This window comes from Schistocerca nitens, chromosome 5 (genome assembly GCF_023898315.1).
Source record: "Schistocerca nitens isolate TAMUIC-IGC-003100 chromosome 5, iqSchNite1.1, whole genome shotgun sequence".
NCBI classification, from domain to species: Eukaryota; Metazoa; Arthropoda; class Insecta; order Orthoptera; family Acrididae; genus Schistocerca; species Schistocerca nitens.
Genome location: NC_064618.1, coordinates 346,977,244 through 347,001,350, shown reverse-complemented (window position 1 = coordinate 347,001,350; position 24,107 = coordinate 346,977,244). Strand labels below are relative to the sequence as shown.

Here is a 24,107-nt window from a genome sequence, read left to right as displayed (position 1 = left end):
CTGTTGCAGACAAGAAGAAGAATACTGTGAAGACCGTTGCTGCCACTGCACTTGTGGATGGACCCTGTGTTTTCTGTAGATGTAGACTTAACTTTAGCATTGACATTAATGATACTTTTACGCATGGTAATGGTTGGCTGACTGTAGCTATTGTACGTGGAGGTACAGGTGCTTCTAGTGTTGGTGGACTTGAAAGCTTTGTTGATAGAGACATATCAATGAAAGGCAAACCTACGTTTATAGCATTTGTAGACTTAACAAAAGCTCTTGAGAATGTTGACTGGAATACTTTCTTTGAAATTCTGAAAGTAGCACTGGTAAAAATACAGGGAGCGAATGGCTATTTACAACTTGTACAGATACCAGGCGGTGCTATACGAGTCGAGGGGCATGAAATGGAGGCAGTGGTTAACAATGAAGTGAGACAGGCTTATAGCTTATCCCAGATGTGATTCGATCTGTACAGTGAGCAAGCAGTGAAGGAAACAAAACAAAATTATGAGTAGGAATTAAAGTTTAGGATTTAAAGTTCAACGAGGAGAAATACAATCCTTGAGGTTTGCCAACGACATTGTTGTAACCTCTCCCCGATGTTATTCAATCTGCGTATTGAACAAGCAGTAAAGGAAACAAAAGAAAAATTCGGAGTAGGTATTAAAATCCATGGAGAAGAAATAAAAACTTTGAGGTTCGCCGATGACATTGTAATTCTGTCAGAGACAGCAAAGGACTTGGATGAGCAGTTGAAAGGAATGGGCAGTGTCTTGAAAACAGGACATAAGAGGAACATCAACAAGAGCAAGACGAGGATAAAGGAATGTACCTGAATTAAATCAGGTGATGCTGAGGAAATCAGATCTGGAAAAGAGACACTGGAGGTAATGGAGGGATTTTGCTATTTGGGCAGCAATAGCTGACGACGACCGGAGTAGATAGGATATAAAATGTAGACGCAATTGGAAGGAAAGCGTTTCAGAAGAAGAAAAGTTTGTTAACTTCAAATGTATACTTAAATGTTAGAAAGTGTTTTCTGAAGGTATTTGTCTTTAATAAATAGTATAGACATGCAGAGAATAGATGGTTTTGAAATCTGGTGCTACAGAAGAATTCTGTAGATTAGATGGGTAGGTCACGTAAGTAATAAGAAATAACTAAATAGAATTGAGGAGAATAGAAATTTGTGGCACAAATTGACCAGAAAAAATAGAAATGAGCTTTTGGCGTCATTGGCCGGTAGGCTCCATGCGGGGCAGGTCCGGGCGCCTTGGTGCAGGTCTTATTACATTCGGTGCCACATTGGGCGACCTGCGCGCCGGATGGGGATGAAATGATGATGAAGCCCACGCAATACCCAGTCCCTGAGCGGAGAAAATCTCCGACCCAGCCGTAAATCGAACACGGGCCCATAGGACAGCAACCCATCACGCTGACCACTCAGCTGTCGGTTCAGACACTTGACCAGAAGAAGGGATTGGTCGATAGGACACATTTTGAGACATCAAGTGATCACCAATTTAGTATCGGAGGGAAGTGTGAGGGGTAAAAATTGTACAAGGAGACCAAGTGATTAATACAGTAAGCATATTCAGAAGGATGTGACGTCGAGATTAAATTACGAATAGGCGTAGGTTAAGCTGTCTGTGACGTTACGGTCCTGTAACACAGCAGTAGGAGCCACTGTTATACGGATTAATGTGTTTCAACAGATGGAAAGCCTCTACACAAGGTTAGTACACAATGGAAGGAGTCAGCGCGGTGCAGCGCGTGATAATAGCAAACCTCCACTCAGAGCAGCTACGTGACAGATCTGAGGATCGGAAGACAGCCAGAGCGATGGTAGTTTTCTCAAGCATTATAGCAACGTCACAGGAGACTATATAAACAGCAGCTTAACAGCATGTCAGGGATTGCGATAGTATTCAGCCTCAGACGTCATCACTGCGCTACTCTGCCTCAGGGGGCGGGACTTAGATTCTCCTGGCACTTGGTTGCACAGAGTGGTAGTTACATGTTACTAACACCTCCCACAATTTAGTTCGGATGTCAGTGCCTCATAAGCTTGAGTAATGTTTACTCCAACTCTCTCTCACTTCTTTGTTAGAAGCTTATTTACAATCACACTGAGTTCCCTAGTTTGAAGTTATTCCAGCCTTACAGATTCTGCTCCAGAACTACGAGTTGGACGAGCCCACTCCACCTCTGCCAGGTTAGTGTCTAGCTCCCTCTTCCTGATCCGCTCGCAGGAAACAAATCAGACACGATATAAAAATTTGGTGTCAGGTGTGGGGTTTGGGCATTATTTGCCAGGTTTGAACAAGATTTGGCGTACGTTTGCCAACAATTTAGTTCGGCCTATAAACTTGAGGAATAGGTGTGAAGCTTCTTATTTCAGATAAAGCTCAGCCCGAAGTTGAGATTGACTGATGGCTTAGAGAGAGAAATTAGTCGTGGCAGATGTTCGGAGGCAAGGCACGCAGAAGAAGAAGACGGGATGGGCTAAGGAGGCCCGCCAATCGAGCGAATTCGACCAGGCCACTGCATAGCGGGTTGACTACGGGCCTGAGGGCACGCCATTCCATCCACTCCACCCACAGAAGAAGACGACATCCGAGGCCATCAGGTGGACAAGGTAGTCCACCAGTAGCAGCTACGTCGCCAAGAAGACAGACTTGCGGGTCCGCCGCAGCCGACGACGCCCAGCAACAGAAGAAAATTTAAAGTAGAATGTGAGACAAAGGTTTAACAATAACATCATGTCTAATGAGCAAAATGTTTTTGATAGTCAGGCAGATCCATCCACATCTCCAAAGCAATATATTAACCTCAGTGAGGCTATTAAATTGTTATCGCATCCTTTTGATGGAAATAAAGCAGAATTAAATGAGTTTTTGGACAACTGCGACAGTGCTTGCGACTTGGTAGCACCAGAGCAGCACGATGGTTTGTCGAAATTTGTAAAAGTACACATAGTTGGGGCTGCAAGAAGCAAATTGCTAGTGCGAGCTCTAAGTGCCGCTTGGCTTTCAGTCAGAGCTATTTTAGTAGAAAATTACGCATATAAGAGAACGCTAGACTATTAAGCATGTAAAATGTTCATGAGCAGACAGGAACCATGTTAAAACATAGCCCAATGGGGTTCGCAAATAGATGCACTTCAGCATCAGTTCCGTGAGGCAATAAAAGAGGTGATGACGGAATCAGAGTTAGTGGGCAGCATTACGTTAGTGTTCAAATTAGGTCGTGCAGTATTCATACAAGGCTTATATGACACCAATATTAAGACAATAGTAAGGGCTGGAGGGGAGTCAATAACACTCTCCGAAGCAGTAGATATTGCATCAACAGAAGAAAGTGTGATTGCGTCTGCAGGAGAGAAACCAATGGAAAGGAGAGCTCACAAAATAGAATCTCATAAAATTCAAAAGTATTTTAATTGTGGAAAACTGGGGCACATAGCAAAGAAGTGTTTGATAATAAGAGGGTACACAGTATAAGCACGGTACCAGTACAGATCAAACCGCGAAAAGAAGGGTGATAAAGAACGTTTTGCAGAAAAGCAGAAAGAAGGTAAGGTTTATGGGGAACATTACGACCCAATGGACAAATATTGTGTGTTTTAAGTGTAATCAAAAACGTCATTACGCTCGACACTGTAAGAATTGGCCCTTAATACGAAATAAATATGGGGTACAGGGAAACTAAGAGGAGGCGCAATGAGGCAGTCACATTGCGACCTATCTGGCAAGATATTTAAGGTAGACTGCACTAACAGCCATGAGTATATCACGGTAAGATGTGAAAAGGGCATACGGAATCCAATGAGATTTTTGATACATAGTGGGACACAAATAAGTCTATTGAAAAAGAACAGTGTACGGGGATCAGAAAAGTGCGATCCTACTAAGAGTATTAGAATTAAAGATATTAGTAATGATGTTGTTAAAACGGAAGGCGCCTTAGAAAATGAGTTACAGGTTGAAAAACATGGACCGCTACAGTCGCAGGTTAGAATCCTGCCTCGGGCATCGATGTGTGTGATGTCCTTAGGTTAGTTAGGTTTAAGTAGTTCTAAGTTCTAGGGGACTGATGACAGATGTTGTCCCATAGTGCTCAGAGCCATTTGAACCATTTGAAAAAGATGGAATTGTGAGACACCAGTTCCATGTAGTAGCGGCAGAAGTGGATCTGCCATTAGACGGACTTTTAGGCAGAGATTTTCTTGCAAAGCATAAGGCAGTTACAGATTATGGTACAAGAGATGTTATGATTTGTGGAAAACGATTTAAGTTGCGAACGGCGCAAGAGTCGCGTCGAGTAGTTGTCGTTAAGAGAGCGTTAAGAGACGCTAGTAAAAACGTGAAGAGTACCGCGGGTGCTAGCGAGGTAGAGACACAGCGAAATGTTTATCCTTTTACGGACGGAACTGTGAAACGAGGTCAAGATGTGTCGAAGGAAGGAGTGAGTACTTCGACGATGGTAGGAGCCGCGTCTGAGAAAAATGTTAGAAAGATGTCTATGGCGGTAAGAGCTACATGTAAGGAAAACATTAGTAAGAGGTTGTTAATGGAAAAATTTGACTAAAAGAAGCGATCGGTTGACATGACATACCTTGATTAATCAAGGAATCATCAATTTAGTGTTGGAGGGAAAAATGGGGGGGGGGGCTGAAGTGGGAGACCAAGAGATGAAGACAGCAAGCAGATTCAGAAGGATGAAGGCTGCAGTAGTTATGTCGAGAAACAGGTTTTCACAGCATAGAATACTGTGGACAGCTTCATCAGACCAATCTTCAGACAGAAGACAACAAGTGGTGCTACGAAATGGAGCAATAACCTACTACTGGTGAATTACAAACCAATGAGAGATGCGATGAACAATTGTTACTTGAAGAAATGTTGCATTTAGTCATTTTTGGTACTGCTTTGTTTGATGCAAGCATTTCGGACTTTTATTCATCTGCAAATTACATAATACGTTTAGGATTTCACCACTATAAAGTTTTTATTGACTGCATTTTGAATTCTGCAGGCTGCCTTGTGCAAAACAGCATTTTGTTCAGATTCCAGGTTTTACTAATTGTCTATTTGTGTTTACGTACTAGGCAGATGCATTTTCTTTTGTTGTGTAAGAAGTGGCTCCACTGATGCAATGACACAACGCAGCATTCGGCATGTGGCTGATGAAGATCTACATGTATTACGCAACTTAAAGATGGCTAAAAGTCTGAAACCTATCTTTGAATAAAACTAAATATAAATAAGAGGCTAGTGGCTGTAGTTCTTGAAGTAATTCAGCCCTCAACCAATCATCATTAACACTGGTTATGTAATAATCTATGTAACCAACTACTTAATTAAAATATTAGATTATAACTGCGAATCTAAATGTCTGATTTCAAGATCAATGAAAATGGGGAATCCTGTATGCTAGAGATGACGTATCTCTGCATGCAAATAGACGTTAAGTGGCAACTTCAAAAGAATGCAAAACAATGGGAGTATAAATTAATAAGGGATCTTGTAGAAATTATCCAGCTGGCACTTACTGGAAAGAAGAAAACGCCTTCTTTCCTCTTACTGGCAACCAACCCCAGATTAACATCGGCCTACTATTGCAACACGAAGTGTTACTTGAGGCTGAGTTGCCTACAACACTGTGTAAATAAAGGAAAGTAGCGCTGTTGTCGATAGAAACAAACTATACAGGAACTGCTAGTGTTTTTGGGAGGACATTCAGAGACGACGCTTTGAAGGGTACTTCTCTGAAGGTGAAGGTGAGTAATGTTTTCACTAATAACTCAAAGAATCAATTCATAATGAATTTTGTTATATATTCAACAATTGTTACATTCCATCCTAGATTTTCCATTGTTCGTTACATATTCCAATTTCATACGTTAGTGACTGTGTGCGAAGGTTGTTTCGCCAAAATTTGCAGGCCAGAATCTGCATTTGGTCACGTATAATATTAGATACGTCTTGCGAGGACCATTTTGTTTAAATCCTACAGCGTGGAGTGATTCTGTCCCACCTAGCGCTAGCCAACAGGCGCATAGTGAAAAGCACAAGGAGTAAACTACTTATAAGGCCAAATTCTATGTGGCTGGTCTCAAATTTAGTCAGACCACAAGTGCTTATATTTCTTTCAACTTGGGGTTAAACCAGCAATGCCACATTAGCAACACACTGTATTCTATTGCAAAATATAGATGAACTGATTGTACATCAGACTACTTTCAGAGCCATGTAAACAAAGGAAAATTCACTTTGTTGTCAGTAGAAACGAAATATACAAGAGCTACTAGTGTTTTTGGGAATCTATTGGCTGATGAATAAAGTAAAAAGTAAAAATAAGCAGATTACAATATAACTGGAAAAATCTTTGCTCTATAAAAATGGCAAAAAAAAAAAAGATTCTCGCCGAGAACTCACTTCCAAAGTGCCGCCGCCCCTGAAGCTTAAAGGGACAATAAACAAACTGAAGCCGCTCCAAATCGGTGGGAGAGGAGGTAGGGTGCAGTATTAATGTTTACCCAGACGGTGACAACGAACTCGTTAATCTGTCGTATTTAACTATCTAACTAAGCTGGCCAGGAACTGCTTGACTCAGTTACGATGCAAAACCCTCACTACAAAACTGCATGTTTATTTCAGAAGAACTGTGATCGAAACTTCTTTCTCAACTACACAATGCTCGAGCTTATCGGTAATCTCACGCACAGTTTACAGTTGTGAATAGACAATGTGCTACTTAAAAATAAGTAGTTTTTATGGGTACAATATTATAGATGTCTTACAAGGACCATGTTCTTTTGTTTTAAATCCCACAACGTTAGATGTTTTGTTGTACCTAGCGCTTACCTGCAGGCGGCTACTCAAAAGCCCAAAGAAGACCTCCTTGAAATGCCTGCTTTTTGCAGCTATCAGTAACAAAAAAAAGCACAGAGCATATACTATAGTTAGATGACTTCAATGACAATCTGATACTTGCGTACATGCATATGTAGCTTCCTGTTAGCTGGGATCAAATTTAGATCTATGGTTAAATGAGCTAGCAACACTGTTTAGAGGCAAGACGTTGTACGCTGGAAACGACTGAAGGATCAACAGCACGATTTTCAAGAAATAGAGTGATCTGTAATGGCGAATTGAACTGTAACAGCCATTAACCAACAGGCTCTTCTGCTACCAAACGGCTCATCTCGACGACGATTTCGGCGTGATTGCTAACAGCTGTCGCCCAGCCTTCGCTGCCCATGATGGGTACGAGATGGCGCTTCACGAAGCTGATGACCGACCGCTTGAGGACGTCGCAAGAGTGGCTCAAGGCGATGACAGCGGTAGCGGCAGCGTTGTCCACGGTGAGGTTCTTGGCCAACTCCACCTCGCAGAGTTCCTTCAGTTGGGGCAAATCGTATTTATCAGCCGCCACCAGCAGCCTGTCAGCCATCTTCTCCAGGAGAGGGGTGCTGTCGGTGTAGATGAACCGCAGGACCTCGCTCAGGACGTCTGCCTCGACATCCTTGACGTGGACGCTGCCCGTGCGGGCCTCCTGGGTGTCATGCCGCAGCATGGCGGAGAAGACGGGGCTGCGCGCGCACAGCACGGCCCTGTGCGCTTGGAACTCGGCGTCACCCGCCCACAGCTTCACGTCAGACAGCTGGCCCGACTCCAGCAGCGCTGCCAGGTCGTCTGTGACGCTGCGCCGAGGCCTCTGCAGGGCAACGCTGCGGTACGGCTCCGTTATCACGCACGGCGTGCTCACCTCTCCCAGGAACTTCAGCACGTTATTGAAGCCGTTCTCCGCTTCGAAGCAACCACTCACGCACCTCCACACCGTCTTCTTCGGGGCATCGAGACAGACGAATTCCGACGGGTAAACCTCGTACTTTTTACCCCTGCTCGAAACTAGCGACGCTTTTAGCCTCGCTCGCACGGTAGCGTCTTTCTGAGAAGACAGCAGCTGGAAGCAGAGGTACCAGGCGCCTCTCTCTTTCGACAGCACCATACACCACTCGCTGGAACTGCAGTGCCAGAACTTGGGTGACTTCACTTCGTCCACCCCTTGAGGCCAATTGTTGTAGTCCAAGATGGTCCAGCTGCAGACGACTTTGTCGGTTCCGAACCTCACGCTGCCCAAGTCGCAGACTGTGTCCTCGCCTGCGGCCAGCGTCGGAGACGGCGGGATGTTGTCGGCAGACAAAGGGGACAAGTCCGTACTCATCTCCCTTTCTTCGAATCGACTCAGCCTGAAAACAGAATAAAAGGACATGTCAACTGTTGTTCATAGTTAGTTAGTAGAGGTACGGCTATTAACTTAGACTGTCTGCCGTATAAACAAGCATTACGAATGGGATGGCTAATGAGGTGCTGCAGAAATGAAATTAGCAATAAACTTAACAAACAAATCGGAGGCCAAGAAGTAGACGAAGAAAAGTAATTCTGCTAGCTTGGAGGTCAAATAACACTTTACAGACGAAGCAAAGTGGACGTAAACAGCAGGCTAGCACATACAAAGAGAGCATTTCTGACCAAAGAAGTCTGCTACTATCAAACACAGACGTTAATTTGAGGAAGAAATCTCTGAGAATATACGCTTGGAGCAGAACATTATTTTGAAGTGATCCTGGACTGTGGGGAAAGCGGAATAGAAGAGGATCGAAGTGTCTGAGATGTGCTGTTATAGAAGAACGTTTATAACAAGGTGGGCTGATAAGACAAGGATGCAGAGGTTCTCCAAAGAATCTTCTAAAATACGAACATACGTAAAACATTGACTAAAAGAAGTGACAGGACGTGCAATAATCCCGGGATAAAACCTGTAGAGGAAGGCAAAGACTGGAATACATCTTACAACACTGAGGACATTGGGAGCAAGTACAACTCTCAGATGAAGAGGTTGTCGCAGAGGACAATTCGTGACGGGCTGCATCAAATATATACATATTAGCAAGAGAAGAATGCACCCAACGAGTCACCAGTTTTATTCATCTTTCACGCGGTTATAGTACATACTGAGATGTAACACATGCCGCTGTAGTGCGATATGCGTCTCAAGGGCTTTCGACAAATCGACGTTCAGACTTATTGAATACTATACGAACATGCTAGCCGTCGAGCAGTGGAGTTAGTGCAACCGGGTAAGACTAGACACTAGTGTTGCAACCTTCCACGTTTGACCGGTTAGGATTCGTCTGCTGAAGGGGTGGACAGAGCCGCCATTGGCCGATCCCATATGACTGCTCGGTCCCATGCTAGCTCCATGTCTGCTATCGGGACTACGAATATGCGAATAACCGAGTGTGAGCGGTCTTCGCCGTAGTCACACTGAGCACCAATTATGATTGACACTAATATTGTTGATTAATGAAGACCACCACAGCTGTTATCATTGCACATTTATTGTGTCACGACCGGTTTCGTTCTTTAGAGCATCACAGGCTGCCTACGAGTTGTGCCAATGACATCGCATAAACAACTCGCAGGCATCCTGATGATGTTCATAAGAACTAAACCGATCTTGACACAATAAATATGCAATAGTACAGCTGTGGTGGTTTCCATTAATCATTAATATTTGATCTTTCCCTCGCCAGCCCGTACTGCACGTCGAACGACTCTCTTACCGCCGGCCTGAGTGGCCGAGCGGTTAAAGGCGCTACAGTCTGGAACCGCATGACCGCTGCGGTCGCAGGTTCGAATCCTGCCTCGGGCATGGATGTGTGTGAAGTCCTTAGGTTAGTTAGGTTTAAGTAGTTCTAAGTTCTATGGGACTTATGACCACAGCTGTTGAGTCCCATAGTGCTCAGAGCCATTTGAACCATTTGAACTCTCTCACTCTCCCTTTCTTCTCCCCCTCTTTTTCTTTATTACTTTTCCTGACTCTCTCTTTTTTTGACACAAATATAACGTTTCCATGAACACTTCGACATTTAAGTACAGACACAGAAAAAATATACGACTCGTTTACAAACATAGGGTTATTTTGTTTGTCATTAATATAAAATTACTTATACATTAAATAAACACTAACCCTGAAATCTGGGAAATGACGTCGTTATAAAGACAACACTTGTTTGTAAGAGAAGAAAGTTAATGTTGTTCAGCAGTAGTTCGCTGGCGCACGTTGAGGTTTATTGGTTACGGTGATTTGTCAAGAACATGCCACTTTTACTAAAGCATCGTTCACTGGGTGCGCCTGTTGTTCAGATGCATAAAATTCTTTTTGCAGTTGCAGCCAGACCTGGTACATCCTTTACATAGGTCCACCACCACTTCAAGATACGGTAGTCATCTCTGGTATGCATGTGCTGCGGAGAATGTTATTCTTCCAATCCTTGAAACAATCTCTCCATGTGGTGTCATCTGCGCTTGAAGGTTCTAAGTTAACGAGCAAAGGAACGAGAGAGAGACAGAGAGAGAAAGAGAGGAGTCATACAGAACTGATCTGGAAATCATGAAGGCTTACCACGAAAACATGCAGTAACTGTGTGAAAACGATTACATTAATTATTGCATGTTGTACGTCCATACTTTGTACGCAATTGTAGCACACAGCTACGAATTCTCCGATTTTCGTATTCTCCGATTTTCGTTTATGCCAAACTTACTGAGATCGCGGGAAGACGGCTGAAGGAACGCAGGAATTTTATTTGGAAGTAATTACACCTCTGTTACATAGAAAAGTAAGTCATATGTCTATCTTTAATCCTTTGCACCTCCTGTTGAAAAATACTTATTTACTACTACATATCTACACTCCTGGAAATGGAAAAAAGAACACATTGACACCGGTGTGTCAGACCCACCATACTTGCTCCGGACACTGCGAGAGGGCTGTACAAGCAATGATCACACGCACGGCACAGCGGACACACCAGGAACCGCGGTGTTGGCCGTCGAATGGCGCTAGCTGCGCAGCATTTGTGCACCGCCGCCGTCAGTGTCAGCCAGTTTGCCGTGGCATACGGAGCTCCATCGCAGTCTTTAACACTGGTAGCATGCCGCGACAGCGTGGACGTGAACCGTATGTGCAGTTGACGGACTTTGAGCGAGGGCGTATAGTGGGCATGCGGGAGGCCGGGTGGACGTACCGCCGAATTGCTCAACACGTGGGGCGTGAGGTCTCCACAGTACATCGATGTTGTCGCCAGTGGTCGGCGGAAGGTGCACGTGCCCGTCGATCTGGGACCGGACCGCAGCGACGCACGGATGCACGCCAAGACCGTAGGCTCCTACGCAGTGCCGTAGGGGACCGCACCGCCACTTCCCAGCAAATTAGGGACACTGTTGCTCCTGGGGTATCGGCGAGGACCATTCGCAACCGTCTCCATGAAGCTGGGCTACGGTCCCGCACACCGTTAGGCCGTCTTCCGCTCACGCCCCAACATCGTGCAGCCCGCGTCCAGTGGTGTCGCGACAGGCGTGAATGGAGGGACGAATGGAGACGTGTCGTCTTCAGCGATGAGAGTCGCTTCTGCCTTGGTGCCAATGATGGTCGTATGCGTGTTTGGCGCCGTGCAGGTGAGCGCCACAATCAGGACTGCATACGACCGAGGCACACAGGGCCAACACCCGGCATCATGGTGTGGGGAGCGATCTCCTACACTGGCCGTACACCACTGGTGATCGTCGAGGGGACACTGAATAGTGCACGGTACATCCAAACCGTCATCGAACCCATCGTTCTACCATTCCTAGACCGGCAAGGGAACTTGCTGTTCCAACAGGACAATGCACGTCCGCATGTATCCCGTGCCACCCAACGTGCTCTAGAAGGTGTAAGTCAACTACCTTGGCCAGCAAGATCTCCGGATCTGTCCCCCATTGAGCATGTTTGGGACTGGATGAAGCGTCGTCTCACGCGGTCTGCACGTCCAGCACGAACGCTGGTCCAACTGAGGCGCCAGGTGGAAATGGCATGGCAAGCCGTTCCACAGGACTACATCCAGCATCTCTACGATCGTCTCCATGGGAGAATAGCAGCCTGCATTGCTGCGAAAGGTGGATATACACTGTACTAGTGCCGACATTGTGTATGCTCTGTTGCCTGTGTCTATGTGCCTGTGGTTCTGTCAGTGTGATCATGTGATGTATCTGACCCCAGGAATGTGTCAATAAAGTTTCCCCTTCCTGGGACAATGAATTCACGGTGTTCTTATTTCAATTTCCAGGAGTGTATTACAGTAGTGAATTACAAAGCTATCTTTTCTTCACATCAAAATGATACCGTATTTTTACCTGTAGTAATTGAACTCGCTACACAATCATTTCTATTGACACTGCAGATTTGCTGACGCTTGTTAAAGCCAAAAAAACTAACTAGATTGTAGATTCTTTTTCGCCTTTTAATCAGCTGTAGCCACTCAATTGATTTCAAGAAATCCATAATTCTTCCTGGAAGTTCATTGTCAGATCGCTGCTATCTGTAATTGGAATTCCTTTCCGTCAGTAAAGCAACATCTTCGTTGAAATGTTCCAGCGAGTGCAGACCTCTCGTGGACCAAAGTTGAATTCAAACACGTGCAGAAGCCATTTTTCTTCATGTACTGCACAGCGCATTTTGCTGTAGTTATTGTTTCTGCGATATTCGGGGCGTCATTTAACAAGAAGCTATCTTCATGGAAAATGTGAGTAAGCGCTATATTAATACAATGAGAAGCGCAAGGAATCCGTCCGCGATTTTCCAAAGCTTTTATTATACTGTTATCCTGGTCGGAGACAAAAACAGAATTATTCAACATGCCTTGCGAAATGCTCCGGTCAGTTATCCTCTACTTCAATCTCTTTTCCAATATTTACTGCCACTTTGATTGTCATGAGGGTCTTCGGCCCGGTGTGGTGCGGAAGCACTAAGCGGTTGGTGTGAGGAGTGCGGAGCGACTGGGAAAAGGGGAGGGGGACGGCAGTCTGCCACGAGCTCATGAACAAGAAAAGCCTGGACTACCTGTCTACTGCCTGCTGTGGTTAGCTTAAGGGGAAGACGGGAAGTATCCCGTGGTAGTGATCTGACTACTGGCCACGTTTTCTGCAGCAGCTTCCTGGGTGGGAATCCCGATTAGCGCCTACTGCTGTATGAATTGTTTTTATCTGGGACACATTGGAATATTACAATCATCAGCCAGTACATTTGACCACCAACCTAACAGCCGGTACGTCCACATGTGGCACGGATAACAGCGGCGATGAGTCGTGACATGGAAGTAATGAGGTCTCAGCAGGTCGCTGGAGCTGGTTGGCACTATATCTGCACACAGAAGTTATCTAATTCCTGTAAATTCCGGGGAGGGGGCGAGATGAAGTCTGCCGCCACGTTCAATCACATCCCAGATGTGTTCGATTGGGTTCAGATCTGGCGAGTTGGGAAGCCAGCACATCAACTCAAACTCGTCGCTGTGTTCCTCAAACTACTTAATCACACTCTTGGCCTTATGATGGCGCATTATCTTATCGAAAAATACCACTGCCGTCGGGAAGCGTAATCTTCATGAAAGAGTGTACGTGGTGTGCAACAAGTGTACGATACTCCTTGGCCGTCATAGAGCCTTGGACGAGCTCCACTGGATCCACAGATGCTGACGCGAATGTTTCCCAGAACATAATGGAGCGCCGCCAGCTTGTCTCCGTCCTGCAGTACAGATGCCACGGAGCGAATTCGGGCCCTCCCGTAGGCTTAATGAAGAAGATATCGGAACTCATCAGACCCTATAACATTCTGCCACTGCACCAATGTCCTGTGCCGATGATCACGTGTCCATTTCGCTCGCAGTTGCCGATATCGTGGTGTTACCATTGGCACATGCATGGGTCGTCGGCTGCGGACGCCCATCGTTAGGAGAGTTCGGCGCAACGTGTACACACACACACACACACACACACACACACACACACACACACACACTACTTGTGCTGTACCCAGTATTAAAGTCTGATGTTAGTTCCGCCACAGTTCGCCGCCTATCCTGTATTACCATTCTGCCTAGCCTGCGACATCCGACATCTGTAATGAGTGATGCTCGCCCAACCCCACGACAGACCACACGCTTTCCCCATTGTACACATGGACGGCACGCTCACTGATACTACATGCACCGTGCGTGTGTCCGACTAGATGTCATTCCTCGCCAGCTGACGCTGCTATCGCCTGGACGGGTCTATATCGATGCCAGGTGGATGGTCATAATGTTCTGGCTGACCAGTGCATATGAGTACGACTGAACTTCCAGGCGGCGTCTGGCGTATTTTCTTTGGTGTTTCGGCAGATATTTGCCACTTAACTTATGCAACATGTAGCTGGTGTCACTCCAAACGAATCCTGTTCGCAACGTCTTTCATGGGACAGCTAGCGTCGACGGAAAGCGTGGGTTTGTTTCCCGTTGCAAACAATATTACTTTTAAAACGGAATTTTACACGAGTATTCTATAGAGCGCTCCCAGCTTAGTCTGGAGCGCTATTCATTTGATCGAGATCTGTTAAGAAGAGCAGTAGAACACGAAGGATAATCAATATTCCAGCAGCGTCTGAGCAGCGCGCTTCTGTATGTTGGTAGCAGTAAGCACAGGCCAGGGCGGTGTTGTCGCTGCTAGAGTACTCTTTATTCCTCGGATATTACTGCTCCCGTTAATCTATATCGGTAAAACGGATAGCTCTCTGGACTAGTCTGGGAGCGCTCTGTCGAGTGGACACGTAAGATTCTGATTTAAAAATCATTTTGCGTGTAACAAGAAACAAACCGATGGTTTCCCTCGATGGTGAGAGTCAGATGGAAGGCGTGATGAGCAGCATTTGTTCGCGCTGACTACAGATACACGTTGCAGGAACAAAATTTCAAATATCTGCCGAAACAATAGAGAGACATCGCCTGACGACACTTATGAGTGACACCCTTTATAGCGATTCTAAGTATGAAATGAATGAAAGACAGAAAAATAGAAAACGTTTCGGTGTTTGCAGATGTCAAGCTGTAGACATGTATGGTAAACAATAGAACTACCAGCATACACAAGTAATAGCGTCATGTCAGGTAATGAACAAAGAGACAGGGTGATTCTAAATTCCTATTACAGGTATCTGGGCGCTGTAGAAGGGTTAGACGAAGTTTCGATACGAATCCCATGCCCCGAAATGTACAGTTTGGATGTCAAATCAGACGGAGAATCGGATCACTTTCAAATCCCCAGCTTCACAGTAAACACACAGCGAATCAGTGAGTTTTGACTTGTGGGCTGTAGCTACACACTGTAGTGTCACAGTCTATTTTGTACGAAATACCATGTCACCGTCAGTGTTTAACTTAGCCGACGAAATATGTCGGAAGATTTCTTAAAGTGTACGTTTCGCAAAAAGATCGGCCAGCCCACAGTGTGGCAAATGTGGGAAATGCTGTGCAGAGACGGAGTAATCCAAGGATGCCATGTTGTATTGGTACAGGTCTCCAAACATTGCCACCTGCTGTGCTGTGTGGCCGATTACTCCGTGCTGGTGCCGCAGCAGAGACGAGCTCGGCCCACGGAATAGCACTGCGGACAATGCGCGACCGGCTTCTTCTCTGTGCAGAGATATCAAATGGTGTTGATCTGGACCTTGGGTGACGATCTGTCACATAGAGAACATTGTCTGCTCTGGCAGCTGTTGTATTAATCTGGTATTCTGCAATATGTTAATGTGAACTGTTGTTGAAGAACATATCAGTTACACAGAAGTCCAAGTATTTGTTGATTTGGTGAAGTTAGTTGGAGAACAGCCTCGTACAGCTCCACACATAACTGCCAGCTGAGGAAGAACAATTAGCACGGCACACCGGAACAGAGTAGCGCGTCCGATCCCTACTGCAAACAGGAAATCGTGAGTATTCAGAACACCAGACGAGACGGCGTACGCACTGGTGCGCTCTACATACGTAAGTACAAGCATTAGTCAGGCCCTCGCGACACCGCAACATCGCATGGGCAATGTGTCTCTTCCACGTGATGACGGACGTCAGCTTCGAAGTCGAAAGGGCAGCGCGTCCGTGGAGCACCAAAGCAAACTCTTCTAGTTTCGAACGTACCAGTTTCTTGCTGTCACTGGCGTAGTCGGACATAAGAGTTACACAGTGTCATAAATACAACAGGAGCATACTACGACGGCGTCCTCTTCTCAGCTTGTGTGCGTTCCGGGATGTGGGAGATTTGAAAGTGATCTACATCTGATCTTCAAACTTATTTTATATTCAAACGGCACATTTTCGGACATGGGTTCCTTGTGAAAATTCATCTCGCTCCCTCTGCAACGCCTAGAAACCTGTAATAGGAATTTTGAAACACCCTACATATCTGTGTTGATTCCAAATTTAGAATCCTAGACCTAAATCTTTAAGCATAGCGCAAGTGGACAACTTACAATGTCTCAACTCGGTGACATATGCCTTACTGTTTACTGAATGTAAACTAATTGGAAGCGGTAACGACCGTAAAATACTTAGGAGTTACTATCCGGAGCGATCTGAAGTGGAATGATCACATAAAACAAATAGTGGGAAAAGCAGGCGCCAGGTTGAGATTCATAGGAAGAATTCTAAGAAAATGTGACTCATCGACGAAAGAAGTAGCTTACAAAACGCTTGTTCGTCCGATTCTTGAGTATTGCTCATCAGTATGGGACCCTTACCAGGTTGGATTAATAGAAGAGATAGACATGATCCAGCGAAAAGCAGCGCGATTCGTCATGGGGACATTTAGTCAGCGCGAGAGCGTTACGGAGATGCTGAACAAGCTCCAGTCGCTCCCTTTGAAAATGTAAATACTTTTGAGTCAAAAGTTGTGCAACTACACAAGAGGCTGACATGTAACAACAATTTTGTGCGGTCTAACGCACAGCTTTCCGGGCGGGAAGGAGCGCCTGGTCCCCACCACGAATCCGCCCGGCGGATTTGTGTAGAAGTCCGGTGAACCGGCCAGTCTGTGGATGGTTTTTAGGCGGTTTTCCATCTGCCTCGGCGAATGCGGGCTGGTTCCCCTTATTCTGCCGCAGTTACACTATGTCGGCGATTGCTGCTCAAACAAGTTCTCCACGTACGTGTACACCACCATTACTCTACCACGCAAACATAGGGGTTACACTCGTCTGGTGAAAGACGTTCCCTGGGGGTCCACCGGGAGCCCAACCGCACAATAACCCTGGGTTCGGTGCGGGGCGGCGTAGGGGTGAAGTGGACCACTGCGGCTGCGGCGGAGATGGAGCCTCTCCGTCGTTTCTACGTCCCCGGTTAACATACAGTACAACAACAATTTTTCAGAAAGAAAACAAAAAATAAAAATCTCACTGAAGATTGCATATAAAGTGCGAAACATATTTGGGTAACAGCAGAACTACAAAACGCTATCTTCCACGAGATGAAATTCCTTTCCTGCTTTTCTTAGCAAGCACATAAAATAAGAAGAGCTATAATATCCAAAAGAGATTATTGCCAAACATTTGACGCAACAGTTATCTTTTCACCGAGCGAAACGATGCAGTAGTTTAAAGCATGGGAGTGGATTTAGGCTCTCCGTGGTGCCCTGCAATCATTTCATGTGAACGCTGTCTGTCAATAATGGTACTTACGTCTTCTTGATCTACCTTTGTTCATCTTATCTAGTACCTCATCTTGTCTCCGCTGTCGAAGAGACATGAAATCAGAACCTTTTTTGTTATCATCTGAGGAAACGCAGCCGCCCAAGAGAGTGCTGAACTTAGTTTCATCTGTACGATTATACACTGTGTAGCCACAACGTTATGACCACATACCTAATAGCCAGTATGTCCACCTTTGGCACGTATAATAGTGGCGACGAATCGTGGCATGGAAGCAGTGGGGCCTTGGTAGGTAGCTGAAGGGGGTTGACACATCTCACGCACAAGTCACCAACTCCCGCAAATTCCGGGGATGGGGGGACGATGAACTCTGACGCCATGTTCAATCACATCCCAGATATATTCGATACGGTTGAGATCTGGCGAGTTGGGGGGGGGGGGGCAGGGCAGCATATCAATTGGAACTCCCCACTGTGTTCCTCGAATCACTCCATCACACACCTGACCTTGTGACATGGCGCATTATCTTGATGAAAAATGCCACTGCCTTCGGGAATCGTGATCATCCTGAAGGGATGTGCGTGTTCTGCAACCGGTGTGCGATACCCCTTAGCCGTCACGCTGCCTTGCATGGGCTCCACTGGAAACATGAATACCCACGTGAATGTTTCCCAGAGGATAATGGAACCGCCACCAGATTGTCTGCTTCCTGCAATACAAGAGTCAAGAAGATTCCCCTGGAAGACGAAGGATTCGTGCCCTCCCATCGGCATGATGAATAAGATATCGGGATTCACCAGACAATGCAACGTTCTGCCACTGTGCCAATGTTCACTGCCGTTTCAGTATTAGCTGCCAATGTAGTGGTGGTAACACCGGCACATGCGTGGGTCATCGGTTGCGGAGGCCCATCGTTAGGAGTGTTCGGTGCACTGTGTATCCAGACACACGTGTAGTCTGACCAGCATTAAAGTCTGATATTAGTTCGGCCACAGATCGCCGCCTGTCCTGTTTTACTAGCCTGCCCAGCCTACGACGTCTGACATTTGTAATGTGGGATGGCCACCCAACCCCACGACGTCTGGACGTGGTTTCTCCTCGGACACCCGACGAGTTGGCCATTTCGGAAATGCTCGTGCCGAGCCTCCGTGCCACCTCAATCTGCCTTCAGTCAAACTATTTAAGATATGTCGCGCGCCTTACCCATTCTTCATACGGACAGCAGGATCACTGTTAGTACATGCAGCGCGCGTGTGTGTGTCTGACTAGCAGTCAGTTGCTGCCAGGTAACGCTCCTATCGCCTGGATCGGTTTATAACGATAGTAGGTCGGTGGTCATAATATTCTGGCTGATTAGTGTATTGTGAGGAAACGTTAGCGACATTTGCACAAGCCCCGACCATTTACCCCCTCCCCCCCCCTACTCCCCACCACACCAACCAAGAGCGCATCAATATGATCTTTGGTAGTCCTCGTCGCTGTCGTGTTTTTTTCGTCGTTTTTTGTTTTACCGCGGTTGTTCATACTAGCAGTGTTATGCTGTTAGTACTTCTTAGAGTTTGTGTAATACTGTCAAAATGAAACATAGATATGCACTCTCAATAAAGTTATCATACACAAGCTACCTTATCTTGACTGTTGTGGCCAACTGCTGTCAAAACTGATATCTAACAGACATTTAAGTACGATAAGATGTGTTGGAATGACACTGACGAAATTATGTACATATGTTTAACAATAGGCAGCTCTAAAGCTCTCAAACACTGAAGAAGAACTCAAAGTAATCTCGTGTCTGCTATAAGCAAGCAGTCATAAGAGTTCACAAGCAAAAATTCACCCATTACACAGGCAAATATTAATCAAGAATGTCATTGTATAAATGTCTGACTGCTTGCGTTACGCATTTCTACATTGTCCCACTCTTATATTCTTTAGTCTTAATGAGGTAATCAGAAACAAACCAAGACATCGACTTTGCCTTGTTTATGCACAACATTGACTTTAGACACTCGAGATAACGGACAGCATCCTTGGCGATACCACCAATTAATATTTCCCAACAGAATTTCTTACACTACGCGATGTGACGGAAATTTGCGCTCACTGCAGTTAACAAATATAAGATTTTTTGATATAGTGCAGATGAAAGCTCATGAAATAAAAAAGACAGTGTGGATTCCATTTTTATTTTTCTTTCTTGTTTAAGATTTTTCAATTCGCATATTCAGTGAACATACTTCTAATTCTTTTCACAATGGTACCGGAAAAACTGTATTTCGTACTAACAACTGATTTTCTCCCTTGTTATGACTGGCATATCTGTGATACGAACAACTTTGATGTTGGAACATGCCGCAGATCATGGGCGGAGCTTAGGATATGGATTGGTGTGGAGGAGGGTGATTGGGCGGGACTTGTGCACCGTCCGGGGCTGTCGCTAACGTTACGTGTATTGTGCTGCTTTCGAAAAGAGTCTGTGAGGGAAGATTATGAGTAGTAAGCAGTATGGTGATAAACCAGAAAGCTCTGTCTGGTATCACCTTCAAGAACGAATTTCCCAATCTGCTGCTCAATGTTCTGATAAAAACATCTACATCTACATCTACATCTATACTCCGCGAGCCACCTTACGGTGTGTGGCGGAGGGTACTTATTGTACCACTATCTGATCCCCCCTTCCCTGTTCCATTCACGAATTGTGCGTGGGAAGAAGGACTGCTTGTAAGTCTCCGTATTTGCTCTAATTTCTCGGATCTTTTCGTTGTGATCATTACGCGAGATATATGTGGGCGGTAGTAATATGTTGCCCATCTCTTCCCGGAATGTGCTCTCTCGTAATTTCGATAATAAACCTCTCCGTATTGCGTAACGCCTTTCTTGAAGTGTCCGCCACTGGAGCTTGTTCAGCATCTCCGTAACGCTCTCGCGCTGACTAAATGTCCCCATGACGAATCGCGCTGCTTTTCGCTGGATCATGTCTATCTCTTCTATTAATCCAACCTGGTAAGGGTCCCATACTGATGAGCAATACTCAAGAATCGGACGAACAAGCGTTTTGTAAGCTACTTCTTTCGTCGATGAGTCACATTTTCTTAGAATTCTTCCTATGAATCTCAACCTGGCGCCTGCTTTTCCCACTATTTGTTTTATGTGATCATTCCACTTCAGATCGCTCCGGATAGTAACTCCTAAGTATTTTACGGTCGTTACCGCTTCCAATGATTTACCACCTATGGCATAATCGTACTGGAATGGATTTCTGCCCCTATGTATGCGCATTATATTACATTTATCTACGTTTAGGGAAAGCTGCCAGCTGTCGCACCATTCATTAATCCTCTGCAGGTCTTCCTGGAGTACGTACGAGTCTTCTGATGTTGCTACTTTCTTGTAGACAACCGTGTCATCTGCAAATAGCCTCACGGAGCTACCGATGTTGTCAACTAAGTCATTTATGTATATTGTAAACAATAAAGGTCCTATCACGCTTCCTTGCGGTACTCCCGAAATTACCTCTACATCTGCAGATTTTGAACCGTTAAGAATGACATGTTGTGTTCTTTCTTCTAGGAAATCCTGAATCCAATCACAAACCTGGTCCGATATTCCGTAAGCTCGTATTTTTTTCACTAAACGTAAGTGCGGAACCGTATCAAATGCCTTCCTGAAGTCCAGGAATACGGCATCAATCTGCTCGCCAGTGTCTACGGCACTGTGAATTTCTTGGGCAAATAGGGCGAGCTGAGTTTCACATGATCTCTGTTTGCGGAATCCATGTTGGTTATGATGAAGGAGATTTGTATTATCTAAGAACGTCATAATACGAGAACACAAAACATGTTCCATTATTCTACAACAGATTGACGTAAGCGAAATAGGCCTATAATTATTCGCATCTGATTTATGACCCTTCTTGAAAATGGGAACGACCTGCGCTTTCTTCCAGTCGCTAGGTACTTTACGTTCTTCCAGAGATCTACGATAAATTGCTGATAGAAAGGGGGCAAGTTCTTTAGCATAATCACTGTAGAATCTTAAGGGTATCTCGTCTGGTCCGGATGCTTTTCCGCTACTAAGTGATAGCAGTTGTTTTTCAATTCCGATATCGTTTATTTCAATATTTTCCATTTTGGCGTCCGTGCGACGGCTGAAGTCAGGGACCGTGTTACGATTTTCCGCAGTGAAACAGTTTCGGAACACTGAATTCAGTATTTCTGCCTTTCTTCGGTCGTCCTCTGTTTCGGTGCCATCGTGGTCAACGAGTGACTGAATAGGGGATTTAGATCCGCTTACCGATTTTACATATGACCAAAACTTTTTAGGGTTCTTGTTTAGATTGTTTGCCAATGTTTTATGTTCGAATTCGTTGAATGCTTCTCTCATTGCTCTCTTTACGCTCTTTTTCGCTTCGTTCAGCTTTTCCTTATCAGCTATGATTCGACTACTCTTAAACCTATGATGAAGCTTTCTTTGTTTCCGTAGTACCTTTCGTACATGATTGTTATACCACGGTGGATCTTTCCCCTCGCTTTGGACCTTAGTCGGTACGAACTTATCTAAGGCGTACTGGACGATGTTTCTGAATTTTTTCCATTTTTGTTCCACATCCTCTTCCTCAGAAATGAACGTTTGATGGTGGTCACTCAGATATTCTGCGATTTGTGCCCTATCACTCTTGTTAAGCAAATATATTTTCCTTCCTTTCTTGGCATTTCTTATTACACTTGTAGTCATTGATGCAACCACTGACTTATGATCACTGATACCCTCTTCTACATTCACGGAGTCGAAAAGTTCCGGTCTATTTGTTGCTATGAGGTCTAAAACGTTAGCTTCACGAGTTGGTTCTCTAACTATCTGCTCGAAGTAATTCTCGGACAAGGCAGTCAGGATAATGTCACAAGAGTCTCTGTCCCTGGCTCCAGTTCTGATTGTGTGACTATCCCATTCTATACCTGGTAGATTGAAGTCTCCCCCTATTACAATAGTATGATCACGAAACTTCTTCACGACGTTCTGCAGGTTCTCTCTGAGGCGCTCAACTACTACTGTTGCTGATGCAGGTGGTCTATAGAAGCATCCGACTATCATATCTGACCCACCTTTGATACTTAACTTAACCCAGATTATTTCACATTCGCATTCGCTAATAACTTCACTGGATATTATTGAATTCTTTACTGCTATAAATACTCCTCCACCATTGGCGTTTATCCTATCCTTGCGGTATATATTCCATTCTGTGTCTAGGATTTCGTTACTGTTCACTTCCGGTTTTAACCAACTTTCCGTTCCTAATACTATATGCGCACTATTTCCTTCAATAAGAGATACTAATTCAGGAACCTTGCCCTGGATACTCCTGCAGTTTACCAATATTACGTTAACTTTTCCTGTTTTTGGTCTCTGAGGACGGACGTTCTTTATCAACGATGATAATGTTCTCTCTGGTAAGCCGTCAGGTATTTTATCCTTTCGCCCAAGGGGGGGTCCCTCTAACCTAAAAAACCCCCGTGTGCACGCCACACGTACTCTGCTACCCTAGTAGCTGCTTCCGGTGTGTAGTGCACGCCTGACCTGTCTAGGGGGGCCCTACAGTTCTCCACCCAATAACGGAGGTCGATGAATTTGCAACCATTATAGTCGCAGAGTCGTCTGAGCCTCTGGTTTAGACCCTCCACACGGCTCCAAACCAGAGGACCGCGATCGACTCTGGGCACTATGCTGCAGATATTAAGCTCAGCTTGCACTCCGCGTGCGATGCTGGTTGTCTTCACCAAATCAGCCAGCCGCCGGAAGGAACCAAGGATGGCCTCAGAACCCAAGCGGCAGGCGTCATTCGTTCCGACATGTGCTACTATCTGCAGCCGGTCACACCCAGTGCGTTCAATAGCTGCCGGAAGGGCCTCCTCCACATTACGGACGAGACCCCCCGGCAAGCACACCGAGTGCACACTGGCATTCTTCCCCGACCTACCCGCTATTTTCCTGAGGGGCTCCATAACCCGCCTAACGTTGGAGCTCCCTATAACTAATAGGCCCGCCCTCTGTGACTGTCGGGACCTTGCCGGAGAATCGGCCACTGGCCCAACAGGCGAGGCATCCTGTGGTGGCTCGGAAACGATGTCATCACCACTAGGAAGCACCCCGTACCTGTTGGAAAGGGGTAAGGCAGCTGCCACGCGGCCAGATCCCACCTTCGCCTTTCGGCCAGGCACGCGCGAGCCCACCACTGTCCGCCATTCACCCTGGAGTGATGGCTGACCGGTAAGATGCTCACTGCCGGAAGACGCAGCGACATCAGGGGTTCCATGTGATTCCAAGGCCACCGAAGTAGGCATAGGTCTCACCACAGTTGCCCCAACGCCACTACGAGCCGACGCCTGCGCCTCGAGCTCGATGAGCCTAACAGACAAAGCCTCCACCTGCCCCCGAAGAGTGGCCAATTCTCCTTGCGTCCGCTCACAACAACCACAGTCCCTACACATGACTATGTTTACCCTACTCTATACGGTGACAAATTCCCAAGATAATCTTCTGATGAGCTACTCTGA

At 45.7% G+C, this 24,107-nt stretch overlaps 1 protein-coding gene and 1 non-coding gene across 2 annotated transcripts in view; one reads left to right on the top strand and one right to left on the bottom strand.

Annotated features, from left to right (window-relative positions):
- Positions 1–5,879: 5,879 nt before the first annotated feature.
- The window catches only part of LOC126259722 (speckle-type POZ protein B-like), a 98,747-nt gene continuing 80,519 nt past the window's right edge, over positions 5,880–24,107 (bottom strand). The window contains exon 2 of the mRNA XM_049956701.1: positions 5,880–8,248. Within this exon, the coding sequence (XP_049812658.1) occupies positions 7,165–8,223 (1,059 nt within the window). The 5' untranslated portion in view covers positions 8,224–8,248 and the 3' untranslated portion in view covers positions 5,880–7,164. The remainder of the gene's footprint in view (positions 8,249–24,107) is intronic.
- Trnas-gga (transfer RNA serine (anticodon GGA)) lies at positions 9,631–9,714 on the top strand. Its single transcript is given in 2 exon segments — positions 9,631–9,670; positions 9,680–9,714. It is a non-coding gene; the product is annotated as a tRNA-Ser (tRNA).